The 16,456-nt window shown below is 37.3% G+C and overlaps 1 protein-coding gene across 1 annotated transcript in view; it reads left to right on the top strand.

Moving 5' to 3' along the window:
• CLINT1 (clathrin interactor 1) overlaps positions 1–16,456 on the top strand; it is a 95,509-nt gene that overhangs the window by 45,606 nt on the left and 33,447 nt on the right. Inside the window, exons 2-6 of the mRNA XM_060240235.1 lie at positions 2,371–2,475; positions 3,216–3,312; positions 4,822–4,930; positions 5,785–5,949; positions 10,905–11,082. Of these exons, the coding sequence (XP_060096218.1) occupies positions 2,371–2,475; positions 3,216–3,312; positions 4,822–4,930; positions 5,785–5,949; positions 10,905–11,082 (654 nt within the window). The remainder of the gene's footprint in view (positions 1–2,370; positions 2,476–3,215; positions 3,313–4,821; positions 4,931–5,784; positions 5,950–10,904; positions 11,083–16,456) is intronic.

The raw sequence follows: 16,456 nt of genomic DNA on the forward strand, positions 1-16,456 counted from the left end.
TTTACCCCAGAGGCCACCAGGTCAGCCAGCAAGTGTGGAGGCAGAGAAGGCCTATCTGAAGGACTCCCAGGACCTGGGCAGTGAGAGAAAGGGGGAGGACCACCAAGGATGGAGGTATATACTAGAGGAAGTGGTGCTCCAACCCCTAGCCCAAATAATGGCTCAGGCCATAGGGGCAGGGAGGTGGGGTGCCATACTCTGTAGGAACACTGCTTCAGGATAGAGAGAGAGGAGGAAGAAGAAGAGATTGGATTTATACCCCACCCTTCACTTGGAGTCTCAGAGCAGCTTACAGTCTCCTTTCCATTCCTCTCCCCACAACAGACACCCTGTGAGGTAATTGGGGCTGAGAGAGCTCTTTCGAAAACTGCTCATGAGAGAACAGCTCTGAGACAACTGTGACTTGCCCAAACTGGCTGCATGTGGAGGAGATGGGATTCAAACCGGATTCTTCCAGATTAGAGTCCATGCTCTTAACTGCAACACCAAACTGGACTTGGGTGGTGCAACTCTGTGCCTCACCTTTCCTATTCTGAAGCCTAGGGAGACCCTGATAAAGTAGAGCAGTACAGCGATTGACGGCCAAGTGAAGGTGCTGGTGAGGGAATAGCCTCACAGTTGATGGTCCTGTTTTCTAGGTCACAGCTAGAGTACATATAAACAGTAATCTTCTGCCATTCCCCTGTACTCAGGAATTCAGAATTATGGCTGTTTACAGAAGTATATTGCATCATGGATGTTACCATTTTGTGGGGTGTAAGGGGACTGAACCCATCAAAAACAGCTGGACACTCACTTTGAGCAACCTGTGGGACTATGTCATCACCTTTTCTGTCTTGCCTGTATTTTCCTTTTTTCCTCAATCAGTGAAAATGTTCTAAAAATGAAGTTCAGTTTACTCCTCAGTATCTTACTAGATGCCAGGCAGTAAAAAAGAAATTGAATTTTGACATGAAAAGCTGCTGAGGTATGGAAGTACCAACTGAGTATCAGTTCCTTACAATTATCTAGATGTAGATCATTCACCAGTTTGGTGAAGTGAGAGCCAGTTTGGTGTAGTGGTTTAAGTGCGTGGATTCTTACCTGGGAGAACCAGGTTTGATTCGCCACTCCTCCACTTGCAGCTGCTGGAATGGCAGCTTCTGTGAAAATGGACTCTGTGCTAACTGTGGCACCCTAAGCTGCTTGAATGCAAGAGACTCTGTACAAATCATGCAGCAGAAGTGTTGCATCAAGGAAGAGTGCCGCGGTTGGGAGCAGCCAGGAAATAACCTCTCCAGTACATTCTTCCATACTGGGAAACGTCTATAATTCTGCATGTTGGCTGTGTAGAAACTCTTTCCTTTTGTGATGCATATCTGTAACAGATACATGTTTGCAGCACCTATAACAGGATCTGGGCATAAAATACTGCACAGCTATGTGTAAAGAGAAAGAGAGCATGCACACGTACACACACACATTCAGTGTTCTTGGGTGGGGAGAGAATTGCTATACTTTAGGTAGCAAGTGTATGTGAAAACATAGTCCAATTTTGTGCCAGTCCAACAATTTTATAGTATGTAAACTTAAAAGGGCTAAATGTATTCATTTCCATCATTACATATTTTGGGGATAAATTTGGCTGCCCTAGGGGTGCTTGACAACATTATGGGCATATTATGTAGCCAATAAGATACTTCGTTATGGCTGATGCTAAAACCTTTATCCTTGTTTCAGGTGATCCGTAACTGTATAGATTTTCTTTTAATATTTTCATTATCTTAATTGGTAGGCAGCCATCTGTTTTTTGCTGAACACCTATTTCCTTGAGATATTAAGTTTCTCTTCTCCAATCTATGCAGTTTTGTTTTGTTTTTTGTTATCCACTGTAATGAGGGAAATTTAGTTTTCATAATGGGATGGTTTGAAATGTATACGTAACTATTATTGGATTAAGGTCTATATACTATGGCCAATAAGTATAGTATTGCATTTGAAGAAGTATGCTAGACTCCTTTTTATGTATAGTACATGCATTTTAAAGCATTTTATTTTAGTTGTGGCTAAGAATGCTATCATCTTTAGAAGTTCAGTTTCACTTTTAATGTGACCAAACCCCACTTTTTTTACTGGACTGGTTCCAAGTCTAATGTAATCCCTGGTCTCTGATCTGTATTCTGGAAGGCTAATGGAATAGTAAAACCTTCTTAAAGATACTTAAATGTGTTGAAGAGTATCCTCAGGGTAGCTTTTCCACTAAAGATGTATTCTTTCCCACCCTGTAGAGGTATCTCATTAAGGCACCCACTAGTGTCATTATTAAGTTTTCATGTGTTTCTCAGTTTTGATGCTAATCTTTGTGTGTGCATTTAATTCTGTTATCTGCAGCACCAATGTTGTTATGAATTATTCAGAAATCGAGTCTAAGGTTCGAGAAGCAACCAATGATGATCCATGGGGACCTTCGGGGCAGCTCATGGGAGAGATTGCCAAGTAAGTGATAATTTGACTCAACAGTGAAGAAAGATGCATCTTTATGCAGAATATAGATACAGATATATATATAATGTATGTATATGTATGTATATAAATTCTTCCTGCTTCATCACCTCTGAAGAAAATACATAGATGAGATCCAGAAAAAAGGTGGTAACAGTCTAAGGCTCACTGCCAAATAGAAATGATGGCTACAAGCAAGTGTTTATTAAAAACTGTTTTCATGATGCATTATAATTTCTAGCATAGGAGGTTCCCGTGAGTCAGTTTCTTGCAAAGTTTCTTGGGCTCCTTAAATATAATGGCTTTCACAGAAGAGCCAAGTGAATGGAATGATGGCCTAATGTAACAAGGGGCTCCTTGGTGGTGTTTTCATTATTTCATTTTTTTAGAGCATAAAATTTACCAGCATTGCTAATCCAGTGAGTAATGGTGTTTATGAAATATTTCAGGGGTGGCCAACGATGTTTTTTTTGCCTACAACTCCCATCAGCTCCAGCCATTGGCCATGCTGACTGGGACTGATGGGAGTTGTAGGCATAAAACATTTGGAGAGCTACCGCTGGCCACCCCTGAAATATTTGGTACTACTGTTAGCTCTTCATTGGATTGCAACTAATTTAGAGCAAGTCTGCCATCTGCTGTCAAAGTTTGGTCTTAGCAGGCCTTAACTGAAAACCATACTCTGAAGATGTTTCCTTTTTCTGTTTATTTGTTTTGTTTTTTAAACATTTCAGGGCTACCTTTATGTATGAACAGTTTCCTGAACTCATGAATATGCTTTGGACACGAATGTTAAAAGATAACAAAAAGAACTGGAGGAGAGTATATAAGGTGTGTTTGTCCATTTCTGTGAAAAAGATTTTATGAGCTTTAAAAAGGTTTAATTTTCTTTTAAATTACACATGCTGAGGAACAAACACAGTGGTGTTTATTTTGTTGTGTGTATCAGTTTATTTCACTGTGTCTTTTCATTTACAGCAACAACAAAATCCATGCTAAACCATGTAGATTTCCAGATCTTCTATGTGTGCTTAATACTAGCTGGATTTTAAACAAGTGATTTCTTTATACACCCTTTTAAACTAAAGAAGCCTGTATTGTAAAATCAAAAAGTTTGTTTTTCTGAAAAAGCCTTTAAGTGAATGGCTTTTGAGTTACTTAAATTTCTTGAATTGTAAAGTACCAAATAGGCAATCGTAAGTAGTTTCTAAACAAGCAAGTGAACATGATAACTCTGATGTACGGAAATATTTCTTCATATTTTCCTTTTAAAGCACCTTTTTAAAGTAAGGTTTCCATTTGAAAGCAATTTGGAAACTGAAAATATATTTATATTAAAGTATTTATATTTTGTACTTCCAATAGGCATATTTTTATTAATTCTATCACATCTGATACATAACTGGAGAGAAAGAAGAGAATGATCTACCTGCCTTATATGTGGCAATAATATATTTAAGAAAAAATATTTTCATTTGTGTTTCCTGTTTTTCCCCAATGAAATGAATTGTCTGCTACACAATACTTTTTGTGTCATGTAACATTGAAATTGTTCTTAATTTTAAAATATATACTCAACACCTCTAAATCAAGGTTGCCACTTTTAAAAGTTGGATTTAGATTTTGTGTTAACAGTAATTGTTTTCCCTGAATTGTAATGTAAATTAATTTTTGATGCTGTCGTGTATATTATTTAGTGTTCTTTGGGATACTTGGAATTCTCTGCCAGCTTTCAGTTTATTGCAATTTACAAACATGCTTCTCTTGACATCAAAATGATTGCTTTAGTTATGACAACATTAAAGGAGGGGGGAGAGAATCCTGCAAGTTTCAGGAAGTTCATAAAATTAAAATATTTTTCAACTTAGTTTTGTTTTGAAGTTTGCTTACATTTACCAGAAAATACTGAATTTTGTACATCAACACACTTCCTGCAGAAAGCTACATGGATAAATTGCTATAAAAATTGCTTTTAAATGGAAAAACACTCGGGAATAAGGCAATTGCCAAAAGAGAGACACAAAAGAAAATTGTTTCATTCTGTAGAGTTCAGTTTTTTCTTAAATTGCCTTAACCATAATCCCCCCCTTTTTCTGGAGAACAGTTATTCTTCAGGCAAATTACTTATGATTTAATGTTCTACATTTTTGTCTTAGTGATAAAATACAGTTTTGAATTCTTGCACTATATTGAGAGGTTCTTTCCCTAAGACACAATGTGCTTATAGTTGGCTTATTTAGTATGAACGAATTCTGCAACTATTTACTAATTTTATTACAGTTGGAACAAATACTGATGACTTTTGTTCATGCAATCATAAGGTGCTTTGTATTTTTATAGTCTCTGCTGCTCCTATCTTACCTCATAAGGAATGGATCAGAGCGTGTTGTTACAAGTGCCAGAGAACACATTTATGATTTGCGATCCCTGGAAAATTACCACTTTGTAGGTGAGCAATAGAAAAATCTTATAAGCAAATTAAAACAGTAGTTGGAGTTGTCAGTCACCTGAACCAGCTTAGAAGCTTCCCTGCTCTAATTAGAATGTGACTGTTGCCGGTTGTGTGAAGAGTGCAGAATGCAAGACATAGGGCCCTAGAGTATTAATTAGTGAAGACAAGAACTTGCAGAAAAGACTGGCTAATAACAACAGAACCAACACAACATGAGTGTTCGGGTTTATATTAAAATATGCACTAGAGACTGGTCCCCTGTGGTGTGTGTAAAGGAATAGCTTTAATCATATGGGAAGAAAAGGTTAGAGCTCCAAAACATACACATCTGTTTGAAGCTGGGGATTTTTTTTCCCCTCCCACCAAATAATATTTACAGTGCAAAGGCAGCAAGGCCAGTGTGTGTTCTGAATAAGAAAGAGGCTTGGAGAAAAGAAGCAAATTTTAGTTTGCACTACACTCCAGGTGACAGGATACAAATACAAATTTAAAGCAACACAGAAATGTAGCAATTAGCATTTTTTTTAAAAAAAAACTCACCCTGCTCCTAGAACTACTAAAGGGAATAAAGTTTTATTTAAAATGAGTTAAAATTGGTGGAAAGTGTGCTTGTGGATATCATCTATTTAAATCTGTTTTTAATTTTGTAACAGAGAACAAATGGAAATTCTCAAATCATGCACCCTTAGCTTAAGATGGAATTTTGTTTGTAAAAATTATTTCATTATAAATAATTGCTTTGGACTGTCATAATCTTAAAATTTGCATTCATTTTTTAACTGTTTCTTTTAACCACCTAATACTTAAACTGGCATTCCAAAACCTCTTCCTTTTTCTATGCATTCCTACAGATGAGAATGGCAAAGACCAAGGTATAAATATTCGTCAGAAGGTGAAAGAAATGGTAGAGTTTGCCCAGGATGATGATAGGCTTCGTGAAGAAAGGAAAAAGGCAAAGAAAAATAAAGATAAATATATTGGGGTTTCTTCTGACAGTGTTGGAGGGTTCCGATATAGTAAGTACAGTGCTATGGAAAGGGGATTGCAGTCAGTATCCTGTAATGTTAGCTTTGTTTTCTGGGATGTACTGTAAGAAATAACTGTAAATGTTTTCAAATATTTTGCAGTGCCTGAATATAAATATAGTGGATCTTCACATACTGGATAAGATGGGGACAATTAATTTAGTCTGTGACAAAGAAACCTTCAGAAATATTCAGCTGGTCAGAGAAGGACTGTTTCTCTGCCTGCAAATGCCACAATTTAATTACTCATTGAATGAAGAAATACTTCATGTGATTTTATTTGTTTGTAGAATAACTTCTTTCAAAAGGTAGAAGAGGCTACTGGGAGGTTGACTATTTTGATTTTAACAGAAGAGCTGGTAGATGAGGTGAGAGTGGGCACATTAAGGGGAAGCAATCATATGTTAGAATTCTCTCTTTTATGGGATATTGAGATTGTTTTTAGTGAAACACGTATTCTGGATTTTAGGTGGGCTGATTTTAATGAATTTAGAAAGATAATGGGAAGGATTCTATGGGAAAGAGGGTTGGAAGGGAAATGGTCAGGTGCGGGGTGGGTTCTTTTTAAAACGTGAGTTGTTGTGAGCTCAAGCTGTTGCCGTTCCAATCAGAAGAAAACCTGGGAGGAGATCTTGTGTTGAGCTGGAAGGAAAAAAGGGTTTATGTTTAGGGGATGGAAAGAAGAGTTAATTATCAAGGAACAGTACCTATAGGTGGCTAAATGCTATATGATGGTTGTTAGGGAGGCCAAAGTCCAGAATTACCTAAGATTGGTCAGGGAAGCTCACAATAATAAGGGTTTTTTAAGTTATGTGAGGAATAAATGGAAGGTGAAAGAGGTGGTAAGTCCACTATTAGGTGTAAATGGAGAAACTCTGACAGAGGATAAAGCAAAGGCACAGAGGTTTAATTCCTGTTTTGCCTGTCTCTTTGTTGGTGGAGCATAGAGGCCCACTTGGGACAGTGGTGTGCAGGATTCAGGTTTGCAAGAGGATATAAAAACAGAAGTTGTTCAGAAGTACCCAGATGCTTTGGATGGGTATTTGTCCCCTGGACTGGATGGTGTCCACCCAAGAGTGCTTAAAGAAGTAGCTGGGAAGTTGGCATAACTGTTATCCATTACCTTCAAGGCTTCTAAAAGGGTGGGTGATGCGTCATATAACAGAAGGACAAATATTGTCCTGATTTTTAGAAAGGGAAGGATGAATCATCCAAGGAACTATAGCTCTGTCAGTTTAACCTCTATTTCCAGGGGAAAACTTGGAGTGGATTTTTAAAAACCTGATTGTAAACATTTGGAAGATAACTTGGTGAGGAGAAGTAGTCAGCCTGGATATGTCCCCAATAGGTCTTCTCAAACTAATCTCATTTTGTTTTTTGATTGGGTGATATGTTTATTAGATCATGGGGTTTTATATCATGGGATATAAATGTTTATTAGATCATGGGATGCTGTGTATTTGGGGTTTTATAAGGCATTTGTTAAGGTTCTCCAGACAAACTAGAGGGCTGCAGTCTAGATTATAGACGAATTGGGTGAATAAGGAATTGACTGGATAATCATGCCCAGAAAGTGGTAGTTAATTCATTTCATTTTATTTAGTTTATATCCCACCCTTCCCACCAAGGCAGCTCAGGGCGGCTCACAACACAGAAGTTCTAACATAGGATACTGTATCTGATTGGAGGGTAATATCTAGAGAGGTGCCACAGAGCTCTGTTTTGAGCCTAGTTCTTTTTAATATTTTTATCAACAATCTAGATGAAGGAGTGAAGGGACTAATTATATTTGCAGATGACATAGAATTAGCTGGGATATTGAACACTGTAGATTAGAAGATAGGGATACAATACAATCAAACTTGGATACATTGGAGAAATGTGCAGATACAAACAAGATGCATTTTAATAGAGATAAACATAAGAGCTTGCATTTAGGTATTAAAAACGTTATGTACGTATATCAGATGGGGGATAATCTTCTGAGTGTTAGCATGTGTAAATGGGATCTAGGGGTTTTGGCGCACTGCAGATTGAGTATGACTAGCCAGTGTGATGTGGCAGCAAAGACAGCAAATGCAATCTTAGGGTACAACAGATACATAGTGTCTAAGACATGAGATGTCTTTTTGTTGACATTTATACAGCTAGTAGCACTGTATACTGCACTGGTCAGACCCCGTTCTGGAGGCCTTTTTATAATCAGGACATAGAAACTTTGGTGTGGGTGCATAGGACAACAAGGATGATTAGGGGTCTGAAGACCAAGCCTTATGACGAAAGGCTGCAGGAACTGGGAATGTTCAACATGGAGAAAGGAAATTGACTTGTGGAAGAAAGGACATTGGGAGGATATGATTACCTCTTTTAAGTATTCAAAGGATCATCATTTAGAAAAGGGTAGGTCATCATTTCAGCTTGTAGTGGAGGATAGGAGTCATAATAATGGGTTTAAATTATGGGTGGGGAGGAAGCAACAGGTTTCAGGAAGACCTTTTTAACCATAAAGGCAAGTTCAGTGGTGGAATCGGTTGCCCAGGGATGTTGTGGGTTCTGGAACTGAACTTGCAAAGAAGCTTAACTCATGTGTCCTTTCTTGAGATGCTTTGATTCTGGAGTTCCCTCCTGCTCTGACTCAGACTTGCAGACACGTTTACTATAACCTGATTACATGTTCTGTCCACACATTCCCAGGGAAGAATCTGACTCCTTGCAAAATTTATTTATGTATAAAATTTATTCCCCCCTCCTTTCTGCCCTCATCAGGTCCCCCAAAGCAGCAAACAGATTAAAATGACATAATAAAACACATGTTAAAAGTCATTAAAACCTGACGAAATCATTCATACAATTAAAACCAAGGTGCAATACAATGCACATTTATTAAAACAACAATTAAATACAGGGTAGGAAGAAGGGATCAATGAGAGTACCCAAAATGAAACAAAAAGGTCTTCACCTCTTGGTGAAAGACAGCAACAGAATGGGTTAGGTGAGTCTGGGATTGAACTCTGACACAATTGAGGGCTGTGGTTCCACCCCCAACCCTCAAACAATAGCAAGGTACCCCTGAGGTTAAGGCAAGAATAGAGGATTTGGCAACTGAAGGGGAAGAACTGTTCAGCAAGAGTAACAACACACTGGAGAGGGCCCACAAGTTAAGTCAGCTGATCATAGTTGTGTGTACCACCTGCAAGACTCAGAAGCTCATCTCAGCAACCCAAGCCATTCCAATGCTCAAATTGGGCTTTATCATTCAGATTTTTCTCCACATATCCTCCCCTTACTCTAAGCCTCAGTTTACTTCTCTGTACTCTTAAGTCATCTGAAGTCTCCTGGTAGGGTTTCTGACTTAAGCCTCCCTCCCATCCAGCAGTCCTATGCATTCGTTGAAATGTGCCAGCATGAAAAATCCATCACCAATGACTCTTGGGTCTTGAATATCATAAAGCTGGGTTATGCAATAGAGTTCATTTCATTTCCCCCCTAACCTCCTCCTTACCTCCTCAAAATAGACTGCCTCCTCCTGAAAGAAGTCTAGAGTTCTACTTTCACTACTGCTCGATCATGAAGAAAGAAGAAGGTTTTTATCCTAGTCTCAGTCTCATCCCAGAGAGTTCAAACGGATACAACAGGCCCCAGAAAGTCAGGATGGTGATCCTGGTTTAGATAGCACACATTCTAATAATCCTAGGTTGGGTTTTCTTTTGCTTCAGAGATGCTATCGCTGTGTTTCTTATTTATCCACTGCAACACAGCCTTCTATGTTTTACAGTGGGAGAGACCTTCTGCCAGTACAAAGCACTTCCCCTTTGTCTCTCGACTGTCCCCAAAGTTGTCTTGAAGTTTATTTATTTAATTCAGTGTTTATATCCCACTTTTCTTCTCACTGGTGATCCAAAATAGTTTTAAAAGATGCACAAATACAGTTTACACATACAAACAACAACAACATGCATACTGCATGGCAGAGGTTGCAGTACATCTGTCCCTATATAGTTTGTCTCTTCCACTGCATAACCTCAGTATAAAAAAAGTGAGAGACTGCATTGAGATGCTTCATCTGTATTTGAGCATCTGCACAATTTTTTTTTTTTGTTTAAAGATTTTGGCAATCAGAAGTATTTTTTTTAGAAAGGCTTGTAATTCTTATTGTAAAGTTTTAAGCCTGAAATGTAAATTATTTCTTGTGATAGCTTAAAAATAACCTCAGATGCCTAAATTAATGTAAGTTACTCTGTGAAATTCAGACCAAAGCAATTAACAGGATATTTAAACTTGGCACCTTCTGTTTGCAGTCTGCAGCCTCTTGTAGTTCTTGAATCCTCTGCATTTGTGAAACAACTTTTGTTTATAAGGCTAATTTGGGCTAGTGATAGCAAGTTGAGGAATTAAGTAGCCCTAACTAGCTGATGAGGGGATAAATTATAGCATTTTCCTTAATGGTTTTTGAAGAGCGTCTTAAATTGGTAATTGAGGTTAGAAATATTACCATCTGTTTTCACACTTGTCTTACACAAATTGGTAGAGCCTTCTCTGGTATTCATAAGCTTTTGAAACATGAAGATCTCTGAAAGGCTTCTTATTATGGCATTATGGTTGGGAGTGGCATATCAAATTATATGATTATTTCTCATGTTTCTAATGTCTTTGCTATTTGGATTGCACTGTTCCTCCATTGCCTGCCTATATTATGATATGCTATGCTATGCATCAGTGGTATCGTCATAAAGCAATGTATTTTGAATACCAAGCAATGATCATTATCGCTATGGCATGTCTTGCTGCTATTGCATTGATTGAGCACCAGAAAAATCCTTTCAGTTTGCTTTGAAAATTATAGAAGACCTGTACTAGAGACAAAATGGTTAACAAAAATAGTTTGTAGTTCAGGGTTAATCCTTATTTTTCTCCTCTCCAAACTCTACAATTTGTATCTTGTATAGGTGAAAGATATGATGCTGAGCCTAAGTCAAAGTGGGATGAAGAATGGGATAAAAGTAAAACTGGGTTTCCATTCAGTGATAAACTAGGTGAGCTGAGTGACAAAATTGGAAGCACAATTGATGACACCATCAGCAAGTTCCGGAGGAAAGACAGAGAGGATTCTCCTGAAAGATGCAGGTACTTCCTGAAACTGCTTGTTTTTGCATAGGCGCTCTCTTTTTTAGCCTCTCCACAACCTATTTTTAGCTTTTAACTGGTTCTCCTTTACTTAAAAAAACATACTGCTGGCAATCTAGCATTCTAGACTTGTTAATAGCTGGGGTTTCTGTGGATGTGATTATGGGTTGGATCCAGCCTAAATTGGCAATTTCTGCTGATTTCCGCCTTCCTGCTGAAGACCTCCCTTATGTAATTTCTTAGGGTCTCCTGTCATCTAGGAGGAAGGGAGGAAAGTTCCATTCTGGTGTTAGAAAATTGTCTGGATCCAGCCCTGTAGGATGACACCCTGGAATCTTAAAATGTTTTTGTTACTTCCTTTGAGTTTGTAATTTAAACCTTGTCCTGGGCACCAGGACTTTGCCTACCCAGGTGCACTTTCTTTGCAAAAATTCAAGAGTGAGTTAGTAGCTCTGTCACTTTGTCCTTTAAGGACTTTTTTCATGATATCCCCAAATGAAAATTAATTACCATTTAATGGTTTTCTTTTACCCTGCCCTTGAAAAATTAAATTTTCCCAAGGGGGAACTTTGCATGCCAACAGTTAACGTGGTTCTCTGATACAGTCCAGACTCCAGTACTTAGAATACTGTTTTTTATGGAATTAAATCCTCAGAGAAGGAATAATAGCAGACCGGTTTCAGTCACAAGTTGCACTGCACATCACTGCTCATTTCTCCTCCTAAGACAAAATGTAAACCAGTTCACAAAATATTTTCCAAAACATTATTAACAAAAATGTATATAAACTCAACCCCCTCTTTTTAACATACCAATTTCATAGACGTTCATTTGCTAGTGGGGACCCAGTCCTATTCATTCTATGGGCAATGCCTCACATTGAATCTATGCTGCTGGTTGCGCCCCTACAAGATCACAGACACTGCTTGCTTTGATATATCCCATTGCAAAAGGCTTGCCACTAAACTCATTGGAGCAGTTACATCACTTCACAGTTTTAAAGAGACAACATAACAATATACAATTCATTAACATTGCCAAATACCATATATAAATTTGTTACTATGCACATGCATTGCTAAAAATCTATTTAGTTACAAATAACATTATTGCCAATTTTTTTCACTGCAAGATCAGACACTGCTTGCTTTGATGTATCCCATTGCAAAAGGCTTGCCACTAAACTCATTGTAGCTATTACATCACCTTGCAGTTTTAAAGAGACAACATAATATACAATTCACTAACATTGCCAAATACCTTATATCAGTTTACTATGCACATGCATTGCTAAAATTCTATTTAGTTGCAAATAACACTATTGCCAAATTTTTTCCACAGCATTGTTACAGCAAAATATTGTTACAACAGACCAAACTGCCTCCTGTTACAAAAATACAGACCAATCCAGACTCTGGTTTAAGCCCATTGGTGCCATTGTTCATAGGGTGTGTATCCAGTAACTTTCTTTCTCGTCTCAGAAGACGTTTTTGAATATCTGTCCTGACATAGGGGTGTGCCTCAAACTTTTCCAGAACCAAAAAATCAAAAGGCAAATGATTAGTTTCAGCAAAATGTTGACTTAAAGGAACATCATTTTGGACATTCCTTAAATGTGAACAATGTTCACAAATCCTTGTCCTAATGGTCCTAATTGTAGAGCCCATATATAATTTTGAAGATACATATTTTATTAAATTTATGACTCTTTTACTTCCACAGGTTGTCCAGGTTGTCAGTTTCTTCTTAAAATGTGGTAAAATCAATTCATCCGTACGCCATGCCAATTCACATACAGAGCAAGCCCCGCATGGGAAGTGCCCTTTAAGGGCTGTAGTTTCCTTCCTAATATCAGTTTTCATATCAGCTCTAATCAACATATTCCTAAAGCTTCTGGTCTTCCTAAGTCCAATAAAGGGGGGCCTTTCACAGCCTGGTACATCCTGCACCAAAACCCATTTTTTCTCTATGATTCTTTTAATCTCATAAGATCTATTATTAAAATCAAAGGCACATGACACCTCATCTGATTTTCTTGCTCTTATGTTGTCCCTTAGCAAATCTGCTATCACATTTTTCCACCCTTTTCAAAGCTTATTTTATAACTTGTTCCGGATACCCCCGATCCTGAAACTGACATGACATGATGTCTGCCTGTTCTACAAAGTCCTTCTGATAAGTTGCATTCTGACGAATGCACAGAAACTGGCCATAAGGTAGATTTTTACGCAGATGCAATGGATGATATGAATCATATTTTAAATATGAATTTTTATCTGTCTTGACATATGGTTTAACTGCCAACTTATTATCAGTGTAACGGAAAAGTTTAAGCACGTGTCTAAAAAGTTTAAGCTCTTACCGTCAGTTGTCCCAACAAATTTAATCGATGCGTGCACCGTATTAATCCACTAAAAACCCCTCTAATATTGCCCGAATCCTGATATAAAAGAAAAACGTTATCAATAAATCAAAAGTATAATAAAATATTTTCATAGAATGGATTATTTGATGCATTGCAAATATACTGTTTTTCCAAATTTGCCATAAAGATATTGGCTAGGCTCAGTGCAAACACACTGCCCATAGAAATTCCTTTTGTCTAGAAAAAAAAATCATCTTTAAATCTAAAATAACTCTTTTCCAAGATTAAGTTTATTAGTTCAGTCAAGAAAAACGAAGGGGGGCTCCTATCAGATCTCTGTTCCAGGTCCTCCTGCAAGCACATCCTTCCCTCCTCATGAGGAATATTTGTATATAGTGATACTACATCTAATTAGCCAATACAGCTTCCTCTGGTACCACCACATTCTCTACCTTCTTAATAAAGTCTTTTGTATTCCTAAGAAGTCCTGAAATGGTCTTAACATAAGGTTGTGTAAGCGCATCTACATACTTAGGTAGTGGTTCTAATGCTGAATCACAGCCAGATACAATAGGTCGGCCAGGTGGAGGTTTTCCTCCTTTGTGAATTTTTGGCAAGGTGTAAAATACTTGCACTCTTGGATGTTCTTTTATCAAATACTTAGATGTTGTCTCATCAATATATCCCATAAGTAAAGCATCGGTTACTACAATTCTTATTAACCCCATAACATGGTCGGTAGGATCTTTTACTAATTTCTGATAAAAAGTAGTGTCCGACAATTGTCGATAGATCTCATTTTCATAATCTGATTTATTTTGAATAACAAGGGCACCACCCTTATCTGCCTCTTTAAAAAAAATCGTCTCATCCTTTATTGAATTTTCCATTAATCAATGGTCTGCCAAAGAAATATTATACTTTAACTTTTTATTTCGTTCTTCCATAATCTCTAGTTCTTTGGTCACCATTTTTTCAAATGTCAGTATTGCTGGGTCAGAGCAAGAAGGTGAAAATGTAGATTTAGGTTTAAATTAAGTCCCTTCCATCTGGGAACCACCGCCCCAAAATTTCTTCAATCTAATGTTTCTAAATAATTTAAAGAGATCTATTCTGGTCTGCATAGTATTATATTTTGGTGTAGGTACATAGCCTAAGCCATAATTCAATACTTCCTCCTCCTCCTGTGATATTAATTGTCGAGAGGAGAGGTTAACTATTAAATTTTCTTTCTGCCCCTGTTGCTCTGTAGACCCTGAAAAAAAGACCCCCTTGCCTGTTGTTTAGTTCTTTGCTCTGGCATAAATCTTCGCAGTGTCAAATGGCCCCGCGGTGGTACCTCATCACCTGAAGTGCTTGCCATCTCTTCACCATCAGAAGTTTCTACAACATAATTTTTATGCCTGTCCGCCCAAGTAACCTTTTTTTGCTTTATCATCAATACATCACCAATAAACTTTTGCCTGGGCATAATCCCTACAGTTTCTCTCATATTTCTTTAATTTAATTTCCCTAGTCTGTTCAAAGTTGTTTAGTTCCTCCTGCAATTTCTTAATTTTTCTATCAAAAACATTTTGCCCTGTTGTTGACAATAATTTTTCTTCTACTGTTGTAATTTCTGCTTTAAGTTTATCAATTTCCGTGGCAGCCTGATCAATCATGAGCAGCATTAGATCATAAGCACATTTGTTGAGTATAGCTGCCCATTTTGCACAAAATTCTTACTTTTCTGCAAATAATGCTGGACCCTTCTGTACTCTAAGTCCTCAGGGTATTTTATCTGTCTGACAATAATCCATTAAAGAAGTTGAATGTAAAGATGGTCTAATTCTCCGTTTTGGTAACATGGTTAACTGGGACCATTCAATTGTATCTTTATGTAATTTTGCTGCATTGTGCCTTAAAATAATATTTCTTTAAGAATCTTGTATGTGCTACTTGGATAAATTGCAATTTTTTTGCCAAATATTTACCAGGTATCCTCTGAATTTACCAAACAGTTAACATGGGCCATAGTACAAAGGTACCCTAACAGTGTCATTAATAAGTTAAATAAAATTTCATATTTTGTTTTCAATATAATTGTTACTTTTATAATTTTATGAAAAATACCATTATTGTTGGTTACTGAACATGCCTTGTGGGGTACAAAGACACCACAAGACATAATTGTGTGTGTATGTTTATAGGACACGTGGTGATGTACAGTGCATACTGTGACAGATACGAATTTCAAAATACAATTGGGACTCATTTGTGAACACTGCATAATCAATCTGATGTGAATAGTTACCACCCAAAACAGTAAACATCTTTTCTTGTTTTGTATTTTCTGTGTCCATGACGAGTTTGAAGGTTGCCTCAGTGGACTAGGCTCATATCTTAAAAGTGCTCATAACTTTCTGATCTTCATAAGCCCAATCCCTTTTAAGTCAAAGAACCTAGTTCATTGTCTCAGAAAACTTAACAAACTGTGTAAACATAATTAAGATGAAGTACACAGTAATGAAAAGCTGGTGTTTCAGACAACTCTAGAATATTTTCATCTCCAACTGTTGCTGGTTTCAAAATAAGCCTTGAGATCTTAACCATCACAGAAATATAAGCTGGTTGGATTCTATATTGCTGTTGCCACCATTATGAATATGGTATACAATTAAGTACATTAAGAATATATTTATTTATAACCCACCCACCCCCTTTCTTGCTGAGACTCAAGGCTATCTGGGATGATCCCATCCACCCACCTCCTCCCACAGATGCTGCAACTTTTGCTTACTAAAACAGCATATTGCAGAATTCATTTTTCTCTCCCCTCCAGATTAAATACCATGCATATACTTCCTCACAATTTGGAGAGATCTTTCTTTTAAGTAGTATATTAAGGGATGTTCTGTGAGTAGTGGATCATTTTAAAAGGAAAATATAAATTATAAATGATGTTCAAGTGCATACCAAAAAATAAAGTGCCCCTCCTACTCTCCAAATTTTCAGAGTGGAAATTTATAA

This window comes from Heteronotia binoei, chromosome 5 (genome assembly GCF_032191835.1).
Source record: "Heteronotia binoei isolate CCM8104 ecotype False Entrance Well chromosome 5, APGP_CSIRO_Hbin_v1, whole genome shotgun sequence".
NCBI classification, from domain to species: domain Eukaryota; kingdom Metazoa; phylum Chordata; class Lepidosauria; order Squamata; family Gekkonidae; genus Heteronotia; species Heteronotia binoei.